The 15,737-nt window shown below is 47.7% G+C and overlaps 1 protein-coding gene across 1 annotated transcript in view; it reads right to left on the reverse strand.

Annotated features, from left to right (window-relative positions):
- Positions 1–4,196: 4,196 nt before the first annotated feature.
- LOC101010058 (acyl-coenzyme A oxidase-like protein) overlaps positions 4,197–15,737 on the reverse strand; it is a 47,380-nt gene continuing 35,839 nt past the window's right edge. Inside the window, exons 8-10 of the mRNA XM_031655373.1 lie at positions 15,630–15,716; positions 12,720–12,792; positions 4,197–9,436 (exon numbers count right to left, since the gene is read on the reverse strand). Coding sequence (XP_031511233.1) covers positions 9,247–9,436; positions 12,720–12,792; positions 15,630–15,716 — 350 coding nt within the window. The 3' untranslated portion in view covers positions 4,197–9,246. The remainder of the gene's footprint in view (positions 9,437–12,719; positions 12,793–15,629; positions 15,717–15,737) is intronic.

Here is a 15,737-nt window from a genome sequence, read left to right on the forward strand (position 1 = left end):
TTTGACATTAGACTTCTAGAGAAGAAACATGATCCTCATATATTATGTGGTTCTACAGCAAACAATACTTCATAGCCCTGGCCTTAATAACACACAAACTTTATAACAATAATACAGAAATTTATAACCCACAAATATTTTACTAACCATTATTTTGCTTCTCTTCTTAGAGCCTGTAAGGGTTTTGTGGTAACAAATTTCAATGGCCTAGTTCACTTTTTAAAATTTATCTAAGGAATTGTGAACTTTTTTTGGCTTTCTAAATTTCATTATGGTAGGCAAAGGTATTCAAAATCGTTCCGTTAAACTAAGCTAAAAAAAAATCCATTGGACACACTTAATAAGTGTTCATTCTAAATGACCCTTTTCCTCATAAAAAATCATCAATGAAAAGGCTGGATCAACTCATTTCCCTTCTCACTCCTGCTCCTCGCACACAGTGCTCAGAACCAGAGTGACATACAGCTGTGAGGCAAAGTCAGCAGTGCCACTAAAAATTAAACCAGGCCTCAGGTCACAGTGGGGAAGGAGGCCTGGATTCTGGCCCAGCCACTAACCATTTAACATCTACCAAATCCCAGTCTGAGTGAAATGTCCACATGTTTAATGTGGACAACAAATTTTTTAAAACTTTGGTTTGGTTTGGTTAACCAAGGCAAATCCAACCATGCACAAAGTGTTCCAGGAATGCCAGTGAGCAGGGTTTATCCCAAGAACATCTGTCTTGAGGACTACGAAGCCACTCCAGCATTGGGAAAGGGCCGGACCCCAGTGCTGGAATACCAGAGTGTGAGGCCCAGAAAGCTCGGGGCAAACTGTTACATCTTCCTACATCTCAGGTTTCTCATCTGGAAAATGAGAATCAGGACAGCACTCAACTCACATAAACAATTATATGTGAGGCGCTCAGAAAATTGTCCCTGAACAGGAAGCACTCAATACAAGTGAGTTACTGTTTGCCTGTGGCTGGAGCTGTTGTTGACTTTCTCTATGGGAATCCACTACAGGATGGAGCAAAGGAATGGCGCAATGAGATGTGGAGTGAGGGAAAAGGACGGTGATCTGTACAAGCACCTATGCTACATGGACTATCAAGTTTCGGGTGGAAAAGCTCCTAAGGACAGCAGGCCAGTTGTCAATCGTCCATATCTGACCTTCCAGGTGGCCCAGGCCATGCTTTTCCCCAGGGGTGGCCAAAAGGACGTCCATGGAGTGAAGCCTGTGAAGCGCCTCACAGCTGCAGCCTGGGCATCGTTCTACCAGCAGCAGGTGAGCTGGCTGCTGGCACCAAGGAAGGCAAGCCTCCCCCAGGCAGAACCCAGGCTGGGAGCACTGGGAAGCAGTTTCCAATTACGGCAGCATCACACCGTCCCTCACAGCTGCCACCACCACAACCCAAGGTGTGAGGAGGCTGGGGCTTCCTACAATGCCTGTGTAGCCTCTGATGACTTACTTAAAGGGAGTTCTGTTCCTTGAAATGTCACGGCCACAAACATCTAACATTCATGGGCCACACCAAATGGGGAGAGATGCCCGAGGACTTTCCTCTCCTGCAGCAGAGAAAAACTCCTTAACCCCACCAAGAGCCTTCTGGCTGCCCATCTGAGAATGTGACCCAGATACTCTACTCAATGGGGAAGGGCTGGATGCCAGCTCCAAGTCTTTGTGCCAGAGACCCAGAGGACTCACTTGAAAAAGCTTCTATAAAGGACATGTACTGGATCCTGACCATAACAACCCCACAACTGTCTCTGGAGGGCATGTTACTCTCAGCACCTGCTGCCACATGTCCCCTCCTGCCAGTGTAACCACGGAGGCTCCACACAGCACTGGAGCGTTTCAGTTACCTGCATGCACCACGAGTCCCCGGAGGGCACACACCTGCTCCAGGTCATCTTTGTCACCTCCTAGCATGATGCACAGTGCTCAGAGGAAGGCGTACAACACGTCTTCATGGAATTGAAGCAAATTTCAAAACGGAAATTCTTTCAAATATCCATTTCAGATACACATATCCCGTGCTACTTACTATCACTGGCTGCACTTTCTCTAGCTCTTTGGTCTTTGAGGAAAAAGGGCAGTAGATGTATCTTTGAAGCAGAAATGTTTGTGAATGGAGCTGGAGGCCATTATCCTCAGCAAACTAACACAGCAGCAGAAAATCAAATACCGCATGTTCTCACCTATAGTGGGAGCTAAATGATGAGAACTTATGAACACAAAGAAGGAAACAACAGACACTGGGGTCTACTTGAAGGCGGAGCAGGGAGGAGGGAGAGGAGCAGAAAAGATAACTACTGGGTACTGGGCTTAATACCTGGGTGATGAAATAATCTTTACTACAAACCACCATAACATGTGTTTACCTATGTAACAAAGCTTGTTACCCCCCAACCTAAAATAAAAGGTTACAGAAAAGACAACTATTTAAATTTCGGTCGTTAAATATGTAAACAACTGCTATAGAAAACCAAAAAACATTATTTAACCATTTTATACCCACCCAAAATGCTGCAAACATATGTTTTTAAAGACGTTTATGAGTCAAATTATATCCTGAAGAGTCGTCAAAATAACTGTATCCTATTTACAATCTTGGTCTTGAGCCCGACAATTACTCAGCTCATGCACCCTTCTTCTTATGTTGACACTTTTTAAAAATCAACACTGATGCCTGCTGAGAAGTGAAATAAACTCATGACAAGAGCAAAAACCTCCCCACTTCTTACATACAAAAGTAAATAAACGCAAAGAAAACAGAACCTGCAGGTCATTATTGGTATTTGCTGCCCTCTGGTGGTCAAGTCCAGGAAGTTTCCACATCAGGAAACAATCTGTATTTCACAGATGGCCTGAGGATCACCCAGGCTAAAGCCTTCATCCCACAGGACTTCCCTGGCAACCAAGCAGGTCCTGCTTCTCTCCTCACCTCGAGAGTGTGTGTGTGTGTGTGTGTGTGTGTGTGTGTGTGTGTGTGTGTGTGTGTGTGTGTGTGTCTGTGTGCGCGTGTGTGTGTGTGCACGTGCAGAAAAAACAAGGATAACATCAGCCTGAGCAGAACAGGATGAGCAATGTGACCCCGCCTCCTCCAAGCACACACAAGGTACCCGAAAAGGCATAAAACTGCAGCAAATGAGCTGTGCTTTCAACTCCCCAACACCATGTTCCATCTGAGCAGATAAGTGAGGCTGGCCACATCACAAAAGTGTCAACAGAATGAGCCTCAGTCAGCTCTGCCTTATTAATATCAGGCAAACACACTCTTGTGAGCACCACACATGTTCAGGACATTAGACAGCCATAGCCTCCCCTTCCATCGCCCTCTGCTATGCCACACTGTCTGCAGAGGCAGAGATCCCACTGTGCTCAACATCAGAGGGCTTCCGTTCCCACCAACCCCATTCAACTCAGTCCCCACACTGAGCCCCCCGTGCAAGACCCTACGGAGATACTCCTTACTCTGCCCTTTGCTGCTGAAGGAAGGGCAGGCTCTGAGGATGGCGAATGCCTCTGTCCTTTCTTTGCACACTCCTGCCTGGGGAGTTTCTGTCAAGTGTGGTGTCCATCAGGTAGGCGAATGGTTTTCTCTAGGACATTCCATAACTCCCTGGTATGCTTCGGCTGTGTTCCCACCCAAATCTCATCTTGAATCGTAGTTCCCATAATCCGCACATGTCATGGGAGGGACCAGGTGGGAGCTAACTGAACCAGGGGGGCAGTTTCCCCCATCTTGTTCTTGTGATGGTGGGTGAGTCACATGAAATCTGATGGTTTTATAAGGGGGCTTTTCCCCCTTTTGCTCAGCACTTCTCCTTGCTGCTGCCATGTGGAGAAGGACGTGTTTGCTTCCCCTTCTGCCGTGACTGTAAGTTTCCTAAGGCCTCCCCAGCCATGCTGAACTTTGAGTCAATTAAACATCTTTTCTTTATAAATTAACCAGTGTCAGGTATGTCTTTATTAGCAGTGTAAGAATGGACTAATATACTCCGCCTCAACTACTAAATTATACATGAGCTGATCACTCTTGTGCTCGGCGTCTTTGTAGTGGGATGGGTGGGATGAATGGATTATTGGATGGAAAAATGATGATGGTTGGATGGATGGATGATGGATGGGTGGACGATGGATGGAGGAATAGATGATGAATGATGCATGGATGATGAATGATGGATGGATGAATAGATGATGGATGAGTGATGAATAGATGATGGATGGGTGGATGGATGGGTGGTGGGTGAATGGGTGAGTGGGTGGAGAGGTGGATGGACACAGACGGACAGGTGGATGAACAGGTGGGTGGATGAACAGGCAATAGATGGAAGGACGGTTAGAAGAGTAAAATGATTTCCATGGCATGTAGGGCTCTATTAGGCCTTGCAGAGACTAAATAAGAAAACAATCCCTGCCCACTAAAGGTTGTGTTAGTAATGATACAAAATGAGATCAACCTATGACAAGAACAGATGAACACAAAGTGATTCCAGAAGAAAATAAAAGTAGGTGATCCCCAAGCAAAAAGAAAACAGACAAAAGCCTGATGGTGTTATGGCAATAGCCACAAACATTGAGATGATTGATGTGAGGAGGTTGAGTAACCTTCTGCGCAGGAGGAAGTGTCATGGCACCTGGTTTGTGGCCATTAGGACAGATAGAATGTCACACTCTGACACCTGCTAATCTGCCCCAGCCCCAGCCAGTAGCTGAAGCACACAGGCAGAGAGGTGGAGAGCCGGATGACCAGGAGCCAGAAACCCCAGTGAGGACATCAACATCAGGACCTCTCTGGAGCTGTGTCAGAGCTTGGGCGATGGGGCAATCCCAAGCAAGACCCCACAGCCGTGGCCGCATGCAGCCTGCTGTGCTCACCTAACACAGCACAGGCCCACAGAGCCACACCAGCACTCCCTGTGCAGTGAGAAGGGTCCACGCTGGCCACTGACCAACCCCTGCTGGCTCTCAAGGGGACTCAGATGCCCTCAACCTCCTCTCCATTGCTCAAATCTTCCATGAACCCTTGCAGTCAGAAGGTCACAAAAGGGTTACTCGAGGATGCAATATCCCATTTCAAACCCCCATCAACAGGAGGGAGAGCCTCCCCCGTGCCTTGCTGAGACTCTTCACTTACACCCAACAATGCACACTGTAGGACAAGATTGTGTCTATCGCCGGTCCTGAGAATCCCCTGAAGCCAGTGTCTTCCCTTTGCTCTCCCTGAAGCTCCTGGGGCTGGGAAAAGCTACCCCTATCTCACATGCAGCACCTGTACCACTTGGAGATGGTCGTTCAGGTCCCGAGGACTGGCTGAGTTGTCTGTCGCCCAGCACCCATGTGCCTGAAAAGACAGCCCAGAATGCTGGCTGCACTCAGCATGCGGACTCTGCAGCCCCAGACCTGGGCACACTCCCAGACCACCAGGGCCACACTGCCAAGTGTAGGTGAGCACGACCCCAGTGCCTGATTGCAGCACAAGGCACGAGTGCATACACGTGAAGCACATACTATGGGGAGCAGTGTCTGGGGTAGAGAGGAAGAAAGAAAGAAGATTCCTGATTCTGGACAGAAGGGCCACGTGGAGTTAGATCAAAGAGGCAGCAACATCCTCCTCCCCACTCAACGTGGACCCGGAAGTGGGGGTGGGAATGTGGGAGCACAAGAACCAACAGGCACTGAGGGCTTCCCTCTGCTAAGAGCTATGCCGGGGCTTCGGATTTGAATCCTGATTCAGACCTCATTCACTCTTTCCACTCCTATTTGCTGTGTGTCTACTGTGTGCCCAGCCCTGTGTGTGAAGCTGAGCACAGAGCAGCGGATGAGGCTGGCAGGGCCCCGGCTGCGTGGAGCTTTTAGGCTAGTGAAGGAGACCCAGCCCATCTATTGCACATGAGTTGTTACACTCATGAGTTGTAATACATGCTGCAAGTGGGGAGTCCAGTGCCTTGGGAACAGGTGACAGAGGAACCACACGCAGGCTGAGGCCTTTCCAAAGAGGGGACAGTCATACAAGCTCTGAAATGTACATGAAAATTACCCATGCAAAAGGAGGGCATCTCCAGCAGGACGGCGGCATGGGTGAACCCCCTCCCGCGGAGGCACAGGGGAGAGACGGAAATGAGGCCAGAGCGACAGAGGCCAGTGGAGAGAGGGGGTACAGTGAAGGGTCATGAAGGATCCTGGATACAGGAAGAGAACTTGGGCCTTGATCCTGGGGACCCAGAGGGTGACAAGGGGGCTGAGACAGTGCTGATATTTCACAACCACATCCATGTGTTCTGTGCAGGGGTCTCAAGGAGCAGAGCCCACAGCAGCAGTGTCACCCGGGAACCCGGAAATGCAGATTTTCCACCCCACCCCAGCGCTGCGGAATCACACATCCTGGGGGTGGGAACCAGCTACTGTGCAGCACCAAATTTACAAGAGGAGCTTGTCTTAGCTAAAATATTTACCTCTGTGCAAAATCAAGAGAAGTGGGCCAGACCTCATTTACATTGCTCACTCTCTCAGGTGCCCCAGCTTCCTCCTCCTTCTGAAAAGGCTTCCCAGCATCCCGGCACAGGCTCCCAAGCCCCCACTCCCTCCCCTCCCAAACACATTCGCTTCCTTTTCCTCATGTTCTTGGTAATCATTGAATTTGCCCTGGCATTTCTGACACAAATTAGATGATGGTTAATACGGCAAGGCTTTAAGAGAAAACCTGAAAGTTCTGAGGAATGCCATGGAAATGAAAGAGAACCATGAAAAAATATGACATTTGGGCAAAGTTCAAAATGACCAGGCACGCTCAGCCTTGAGTGAATGTCACTGTGGGGAGCTGCAGTGACAGTTTTCTAATACACAAGGAACGCACGTAGGAGAAACGGATCCATTTTTCCACTCATCAGCAAGAGCAGAAGGAGAAGGACCATCTTAGGTTTCAGCCGGGAAAACATATGTCATGTGTTTGAGCCATAGGAGAGGAGGAGCTGCCAAGAGGGCCGGTGAGATCATCCTCGCCAGAGACGCTGGAGATGAGATCACAGCGGCCCGGGTCGCCGTCCGGCAGGGTGCCTGGACCACACGGGGTCTGAGCCCTGCTCGGCTCTGTGCAGGGTCTTCCCACTGCCCGACAATCCCATCGCCTGGCAAGATCTGGATGGGCAGGGCAGATACTAATTCCAGGTTACTATGGTTTGCTTCAGACACCCGGGAATTCAAAGGACGCTATGCATTTCTGCAAAACACTGCATATTGCCTTGTTACTTGGAGGCCACGATACCAGGTATTTGTTTCATGGGAATGCCCATGTCTTCCTTTCCTTTAGCCAACTCCTGTCCTCCCAGTAATAGCAGCAGCAGCAGCATCAACAACAACCATCCCACAAATAGCAGCCGCGAGCTATGGAGCATTGCACTGGGCCAGCGCTGCACACACGCCCTTCACTCACGCCTCACCACCATCCTAAGACCCATTTCACAGATGAAGAAACCGAGCCCTAGGGAGTGCTATGGCCTGTTCACAGCCCCACTGCTGGTCATGGGCAGGATGAGACTTGAGCCCAGGGCTTTCCTGCCCGTGATCATGATCACGTCTCTGTGTTGCCAGGAATGAAGTCTGCACATCAGACAACCAATAAGGGAACTGATGTGAATGTGGCCCCCAAGACCCTCCTGGGCCTGGCAGGGGCTGGCCCATGATAATATCCAGTAGAAAGGAGAACATGAACCTTTTAGGAATCACTCACTCTGGCTCCTCTCCCTGAGACACCACCCCCACCCTGCTCTAGATCTGGTGATATTTAAAACCAAAGCCCTCCTGGAAGGCTCCCACCTCCGCCTGGTCTGGTCTGCGCCACCCCACGCCTTGTCCCACGCAACCCCACTGTGGACCTCAATGAGCCTGCAGGGCTGCTGGCGGCGTGGACGTCCTTCACACATCATCACCCCATCAAAACCAACAAGAGCGGGGTTTCCCAGCAGCCTGCCTGGCCACTGTCCACCATGAGTTTTTTATATGCACCCAGCACTCTGCTCAGAGGGCCCCTGAGTCAAGACGGTCTGCAATTAGAGGGGATATTGTGCAGAGACTGCTATCACGGCTTCAGCTAACCCTGCATCTGATGTTTAACCAATCTTCCCTTCCACGCAATCCTAGGCTCGTCTGGCTTTTCTATTTTTGCCTCTCTCTGGAGTCCTGAGGATGGCTGAAATGGCTTCGACTGCAGACCTGAGGAACCAGTTTTCCTCCGCACTCTGTTGCTGCCTGTGCTGACGCCTTTGCAAGGCTCTCTGGGGCCCCATTCAATTTCAGACGGTTCAGCCAAGGGTCCTGAGCCCCTCCTGACATGGGACTTCAGACCTGAACACCCACCTGGCCCCACTGAAAGAACCACCACAAAACAAGCACAGGAACTGGGGTGCACGGGCGGGCGCGAGGCCAGGCTGAGTATGCATGCTGATGGCCACAGCTGTGCCCCTCACAGGAAGCACCGTAAGGGGAAGCCTAGGTCAGGGCAGGCCATCTGTGAAGCGTGGCCGACACTGAAGCAAGTAAAGGGCTTTCCTGCTATTCAGACGACTCCGGGCTGATGTCAGGCCTGGAGTCAAGTGAATGAAATTTATTCCTTCTTGATGGAAAAGTTGGACTGAAGCCCCAGATGTATATTCCTGGGGAGACTTAATTTTTCTTCCAGCTTCACCAAGCTCAGTGGAGCTTAAAGCAGGCTTTTCCTTCATGCAAAGAGACAGAGAAGGCCCAGAGAACAAAGTAGCCTGAGGCCCTGGGGAGGAGAAGGAGGCCCTTCCAGAGCTTTGCCCTCCAGGCTCCTCTGTCCAAACCAATATACGGGAGAGTCAGGGCAGGGAGGCAGAGATGGCTCCTGGAGGTCTGGCCTCATGGCCTCCAGACTGTGATGGGAGAACGTTACGCCCTCTACAGACACATGAGGATCAACACTCCCGGATGAATTCAGCCAAGACACACCAACCTTTGCACACATGGGCCAACCCTTAGCTGCTTCTCCAGCAGATGTGTTTGCTCTGAACATCCCGTTCTCTCTGGTCATCTCTCCTGGCTCTATTATCACGATGCCTGTGCTCCATCCCCAGGGTGAGCAGCACACATCTGGGATGTAGATGGGCGGGATCCCCTCTTAAGAAGGGTGTAGAAATGTTCCCTGTGGATGGCCACCTGGCACTCCCCAGCATCTAACCGGGAACCCTGGCCATATTATACCAACTGTGGTTCGAGAAGCTCAGCTCCTGAAATTGTTACTCATCCCTGAGCCGCGAGAGAATTCACAGTAGATAAATTAAAATCAGAGTCCACTACCTTCATGGCACCCATAGCTTGGAAAGCCACAGCTAATCTCGAAGGGGTCAGTGCTGCCAGCATGGCACTGAATCTTGCGCTCTTGTTCCTCATAGGGGAATGGTACTGTCTGTCTGGAGCCACGGAACCAAACCTGTGGAAAAGAGAGGGGGGGTTTCACAAAAAAGCAGGACATAGCACCACCAGAAATGACGTCAGGTGGCTCCCATGTGCACACGCAGGGAAGCACTCGGATTTCCCCATCGTGGAACTTCCCCCTTGAGACAGAGAGCAGATAAGGGCAGGGGGAGTCCCTCTCCAAGAGATGCTGAGAAAGGCTTGACTCAAGGGAGGTAGTGGTTTCCTGAGACATTAAACCAGCACCGGAGCCTGACTGTGCAGACCGCGCACTGACCCACTTTTTAAAAACTGAGATGTAATTCACATACCATAAAATGTATCCCTTCAAAGTGTACAATTCAATGGATTTGAGTATAGCCATGAAATTGTACAACCATCAGCATGATCCTATTCCAAATCATCTCACCACCCCAAAAAGAAACCCCACGCCACTAGCAGTCCCTCCCCATACTCCCCTCCCTCCAGCCCCTGGTAACCATTCACCTACTTTCTCTCTCTATGGTGCCTGTGCTGGGAAAAAATTCACATAGATGGAATCATATCATATGTGGTCTTTATGTCTGGCTTCTCTCACTCACATGTTTTCAGGGTTCATCTGTGTTGTAGCATGTCAGTACTTCCTTTCTTTTCATGGTTGTATAGTATTCCATTGTATGGATATACCACATTTTATTTCCTATTTCCTCAGTTGATGGATATTTGGATTATTTTCCCGTTTTTGCTATTGTGAATAATTATGCTACCGACATTTGTGTATAATTTCTGGTGTGGATATATGTTTGCAATTCTCTTGTGGACAATGTTTTCACACATACCTAGGAGTAGAATTGCTGGTCATAAGATGATAACTTTACAGTTTTCAGGAATGGCCAAACTGTTTTCCTAGTTGGTGCCACCATTTTGCAGCCCTACCAGCAATGTATAACAAGCAGTCTTAATTTTTCTACATCCTCCCCAATACTTGTTATTGTCTGTCCCTTTAATAAGAGACATCAGCTGGGCATGGTGGCTTGTGCCTGTAATCCTAGCACTTTGGGAGGTAGGTGCAGAGTGGTATTCGCGGTGGTTTTGATTCGGATCTTCCTAATGGCAGTGATATGGAGCATCTTTTCATATGCTTAGCAGCCATTTGTAAATCTTTAGCGAAATGTCTATTCAGATTTTTGCTCATTTTAAAATTGGGTTATTTGTCTTTTTATTCTTGAGTTGTAATAGTTCTTTCTATATTCTGGATACTATACCCTTGTGATATTAATATATATGATTTACAAATATTTTCTCCCACTCTGTAGGTTTTCACTTTATTCATAGTGTTCTTCGATGCAAAAAAAAGGTTTTTACAGCTTTGATGAAGTCCAATTTATCTATTTTTTCTTCGGTTAGTTGTGCTTTTGGTGCCATGTCTAATAGATTGCTTAAACCCAGGTCACAAAAATTCACACCTGTGTTTTCTTCTAAGCGTTGTGTAGTTTTAGCTCTTACATTTAGGTCTGCGATCCATTTTGAGTTGATTTTTGTATATGGTAGGAAGTAAAGGTCCAACTTCATGCTTTTGCACGTGGCTACCTAGTTTGTCCCAGCACCATTTGTCAAAAAGACTATTCTTTCCCCATTGAATTGTCTTGGCTCTGCAGTGGAATATTAATTGACTGCAACTGTAGGGATTTATTTCCAGACTCTTCATTCTATTCCATTGTACATATATCTATCCTTATGCAAATATCACACTGTCTTGATTACTTTATAGTAAGTTTTCAAATCACAGGTGTGAGTCCTACTTTGTTCTTCTTTATCAAGATTGTTTTAGCTATCCTGAGTTTCTCGCATTTCCATATGAATGCTGGTGGTCCTAAAAGGGCCTGGGGGACTTTAGCACCCACCAGGATAACTGTGAAGATGCTTTTATTGCTTCCATTTTATTTCCTATCAATTCACAGGAGGAAAATGTTAAGCAGAATTTGGTCCACTCTAAGATTTTTTCTTTTTCTTGTTGCTTTATTTCGTGAATTGACATATAATAACTGTATACATTGATGGAATACAGTGTGATGTTTTGATACATGTATATATTGTATAATAATAAAATCAGGGTAATTGGCATATTCATCCTCTGAAGCATTTATCAATTTTTTGGAATGAGGACATTTAAAACTTGTAACTATTTTGAAATATACAACACATTATTGTTAACGATATCACCCTGTACAATATCACACCAGAACTTATTTCTTCAATCCAACTCTAACAGTATCCATTGACCAACTTCTCCCCATCCCCTCCTCCTCCCTACCTTTCCCAGCCCCTGGTAACCACTATTCTATCCTCTACTTCCTTATCCTTCCATTTGTTTAACTTTTATTTTAAGTTCAGGGGTACAAGTACTGGTTTGTTACATAGGTAAACTTGTGTCATGGGGGTTTGTTGGACCAATCATTTTTAAGTTTTTTTCCCATACAATTTTCTTAAGCTTTTGGCATCCACTACACGTATCTGCTGGCAACAAAAAGGAGCAAAGCATTCAAGGGAAATCCATGGGGAGTCAGGAAGACAGCTGGTTGTGTGCACCCTGATTGCTGGCTTCGTCACAGATTTAACATGACTATGGCTCAAGATTTTTATTGGATGCATGAAACGCTGCTGAGAAAATTAAAAGTACTTGGTGTTTCTCAGCTTCTGTGAAAAGCATCATTAACCCCTAGAGCTCCACCCCCAGAACACACCTGCAAGCTGAAAGATGGTGCCTTATCCCCTGCCACTCACAAAGGAAGCAATAGCACCCATCTGTTTATAATGGGGGGAGGGGAGGAAAAAACCTAAATGTCCAACAATAAGAAATTGATTATATAACTTATAAACCATCTATTTAACAGTCTATTATAATGATATTAAAGATGATAATGCATGTGAGTGCTTAGCATTACATAAAAGCATTTGCTATATAATGTTAAATGGAAAGTACAGGTTATTTTAAACACAGAATCTAGAAGTGGATCTCGTTTAGTAAAAATCTGACACCTTTCTCTCTTTTAGACATATGGGCATAGAGAAAAGCCTGGAAAGACATATATTGAAGTGTAATGGTCATTACGTCTGGACAACAGCATGTTGAATAATTTTACTTTTTTTTTTTTCTATCTGCAGATGTATCTTTTCCAATTAGTTGTCAACAAACCTGTAGGGGTAGTTAGGGGTAGACTGCCCAGATACACAGCCCACAAGACCCAAGAACCAAGCCAACTTTGGAGAGCAGTGAGGTCATCTGCACCATTGACCTGAGTAAAGGAGAAACTACTCACTTATCCAGCAGGTTCTCCCTGGGTATCTGAACCTTGTCAAATATTACCATCCCATTGTCCACACCATGCAGACCTCGTAAGAATAGAAAGGGGGAATGGATGCAGCATCAGAAGTATTTTCCCTGCTACTTCCCAGGCCTGTTGCCACTAAAATAGAAAGCCCCTTATTTTACTTCCAGAATTGTTGGTGCTTTTTCCTTTGGGATGGACATGGGGATGCTGTCTGCTGTTTCCTTGATGAGCTGTACCTGTTTCTTCCACCAGCCTGGCCCCTTCCTCCCTAGCGAGAATGGAGGAGAATGGGCTTTCCTTCTGTGCAGCCTGCACGCTTTGGGCATGCAGTGGATGCACACCTACCTCCTGAGCAGTGACTGTGATTAAGAAAGGGAGAGTTCTGGCCGGGCGCGGTGGCTCAAGCCTGTAATCCCAGCACTTTGGGAGGCCAAGACAGGCGGATCACGAGGTCAGGAGATCGAGACCATCCTGGCTAATACAGTGCAACCCCTTCTCTACTAAAAAATACAAAAAACTAGCTGGGCGAGGTGGCGGGCGCCTGTAGTCCCAGCTACTCGGGAGGCTGAGGCAGGAGAATGGCCTGAACCCAGGAGGTGGAGCTTGCAGTGAGCTGAGATCCGGCCACTGCACTCCAGCCTGGGCGACAGAGCCAGACTCCGTCTCAAAAAAAAAGAAAAAGAAAGAAAGGGAGAGTTCTAAGCAACTGCAAGAATGGGAAGCTGAAGACAGAGGCAGGGAAGCAGGCTTGCTCTCCCCAGGAATGCAGTGCTCAAATCCCTCCTCCTTCCCAGTGCTCTCTCCTCTGCACACAGAGCAACCTGTTGACAGCAAATGCCCACAAGACAAGGGAAAACAGCCACAAGGACAGCAGGAAATGGGGGAAGCAGTGGGTAGCAGGGAGGGGTGGTCCTGAAATCTGGCAGACACATTTCCTAAAGACACCTGCCAGAGTCTGGGATCTTCTCTTTGTGAAAACTTAGATTTAATCTAGGGGAAAACAATCTGTCTTTAGTAAATGTCTTTATTCAGAGCTTCACCCCTTGACAAGGACACACGTGCATTTAGTAGCTTACAAGGGCACCAGAGCAGACTCTCTGCCATTGCCAGCCTTTTCAACGTCTGGCACGACTTCACAGAGCTCAGCCTACCCCTCTGCTCTCAGCAATATTTGACATGCAAGGAACTTTCAAGGAGCCCAGCCCAGCCAGGGTCTCGGTCCCCTCTGGGAGATACATTTAAAACCCTCACAAACCCACCTGCAGCCATGCCTGCAGTCGTGGCAGTGGACAGTAAACACTAAGGGGCCAGGATAGACTGTCCCCTCCACCAAAGGATGGGCCACTTCTTCCCTCTTCTCTTACTGCTCTTCCTTCTTTTTTTTCCTTCTCTCCCAGTCTCCCTTCCTTGGCTTGGCATGACCTTGGCCATGAGCGGTCCCTGGAGCATACAGGCATGTCCTGATCTCACCAAATGTTATGGGTTAAATTGTGTCCCCCCACCCCCCGCAAAATTCATGTATTGAAGCCCTACTCCTTATACCTGTGTATGTGACCTTATTTGAAGATAGAGTCTTTACAGATGTGATCAAATTAAAATGAGGTCATTGGGGTAGGCTCTAATCTAAATGACTTCTGTCCTTTATAAGATGGGGTAATTTGGAGACAGGCATGCACACAGGGAGAACACCAGGTTAACATGAAGACAACCGTTTACAAGCCAAAGAGAGAGTCCTAGAACAAATCCTTCCCTCACTGCGTCTGGAGTTCGTTCCTGCTGGTGGATTCATGGTCTTGCTGACTTCAAGAATGAAGCTGTGGACCTTCGTGGTGAGTGTTACAGCCCTTAAAGGTGGCACGGACCCAAAGAGTGAGCAGCAGCAAGATTTATTGTGAACAGCCAAAGAACAAAGCTTCCACAGGGTGCAGCGGTTTGCCACTGCTGACTGGGGTTGCTAGCTTTTATTCCCTTATTTGTCCCCTCCCATGTTCTGTTTCTGTCCTATCAGAGTGCTCTTTTTTCAATCCTCCCCACGATTGGCTACTTTTAGATTGCTGCTGGTTGGTGCATTTTAGAGAGCGCTGATTGGTGCATTTTACAGAGCACTGATTGGTACGTTTTAAAGAGCACTGATTGATTGGTGCATTTTACAATCCTCTTGCTATAGAGCACTGATTGCTGTGTTTTTACAGAGCACTGATTGGTGCATTTTACAATCCTCTTGCTAGCTACAGAGCAGATTGGTGTGTTTTACAATCCTAGCTACAGAGTGCTGATTGGTGCATTTTAGAATCCTCTTGTAAGACAGAAAAGTCCTCCAAGTCCCCACTCAACCCAGGAAGTTCAGCTGGCTTCACCTCTCATCACCACTCTTAGAAGGAGCCAACCCTGCTGATACCTTCATCTTGGACTTCCAGCCTGCAGAACTGTGAGACAATACACTTCTGTTGCTTAAGCCCCACAGTTAGTGGTATGGCAGCCCTAGCAAACTAAGGCACTGAGTCAGTCCTCAGGACTCACTAAGGGCCTCATGAGCACAGACAGCAGGCAGGTGGCCAGGGGTGCAAAGAAGAGAGCCACAGCCTGCCCCGTGAGAGCCCCCAAGTCTGAGATGAGAGAAGACAGAATAGCACTGTGGACAAAACTGCCTCATTACTGGAAAATTTGAGAAGCTGGGAGAAACTGAGACCGATGCACGTTCATAAAAGGCAATCTACAACATTCCTGAACAGTTCTACATAAAAGACTTCATGAGGCTTCAAAATCCGGACATCTTCTCTGGGGAAGTTTTCTCCACCCTCACTGTTTCGGTAATGTAAGGTAGGTTAGATTCTCCTTGAGTGGGGTGGGGAGCAGGTGGGAAGAGTAAGCACAGGAGAAGGGCACCTGGGGACTCACCCTCCTTGTACATCCTATCAATAGCTGTCACTCCTGGGTACAAGCTTCCATTTTCATCCCGGACAAGAACGATGAAACAGTGGGGCCCTAAGGAAGGCATCGAGATCA

Source organism: Papio anubis, chromosome 14 (genome assembly GCF_008728515.1).
Source record: "Papio anubis isolate 15944 chromosome 14, Panubis1.0, whole genome shotgun sequence".
NCBI classification, from domain to species: Eukaryota; Metazoa; Chordata; class Mammalia; order Primates; family Cercopithecidae; genus Papio; species Papio anubis.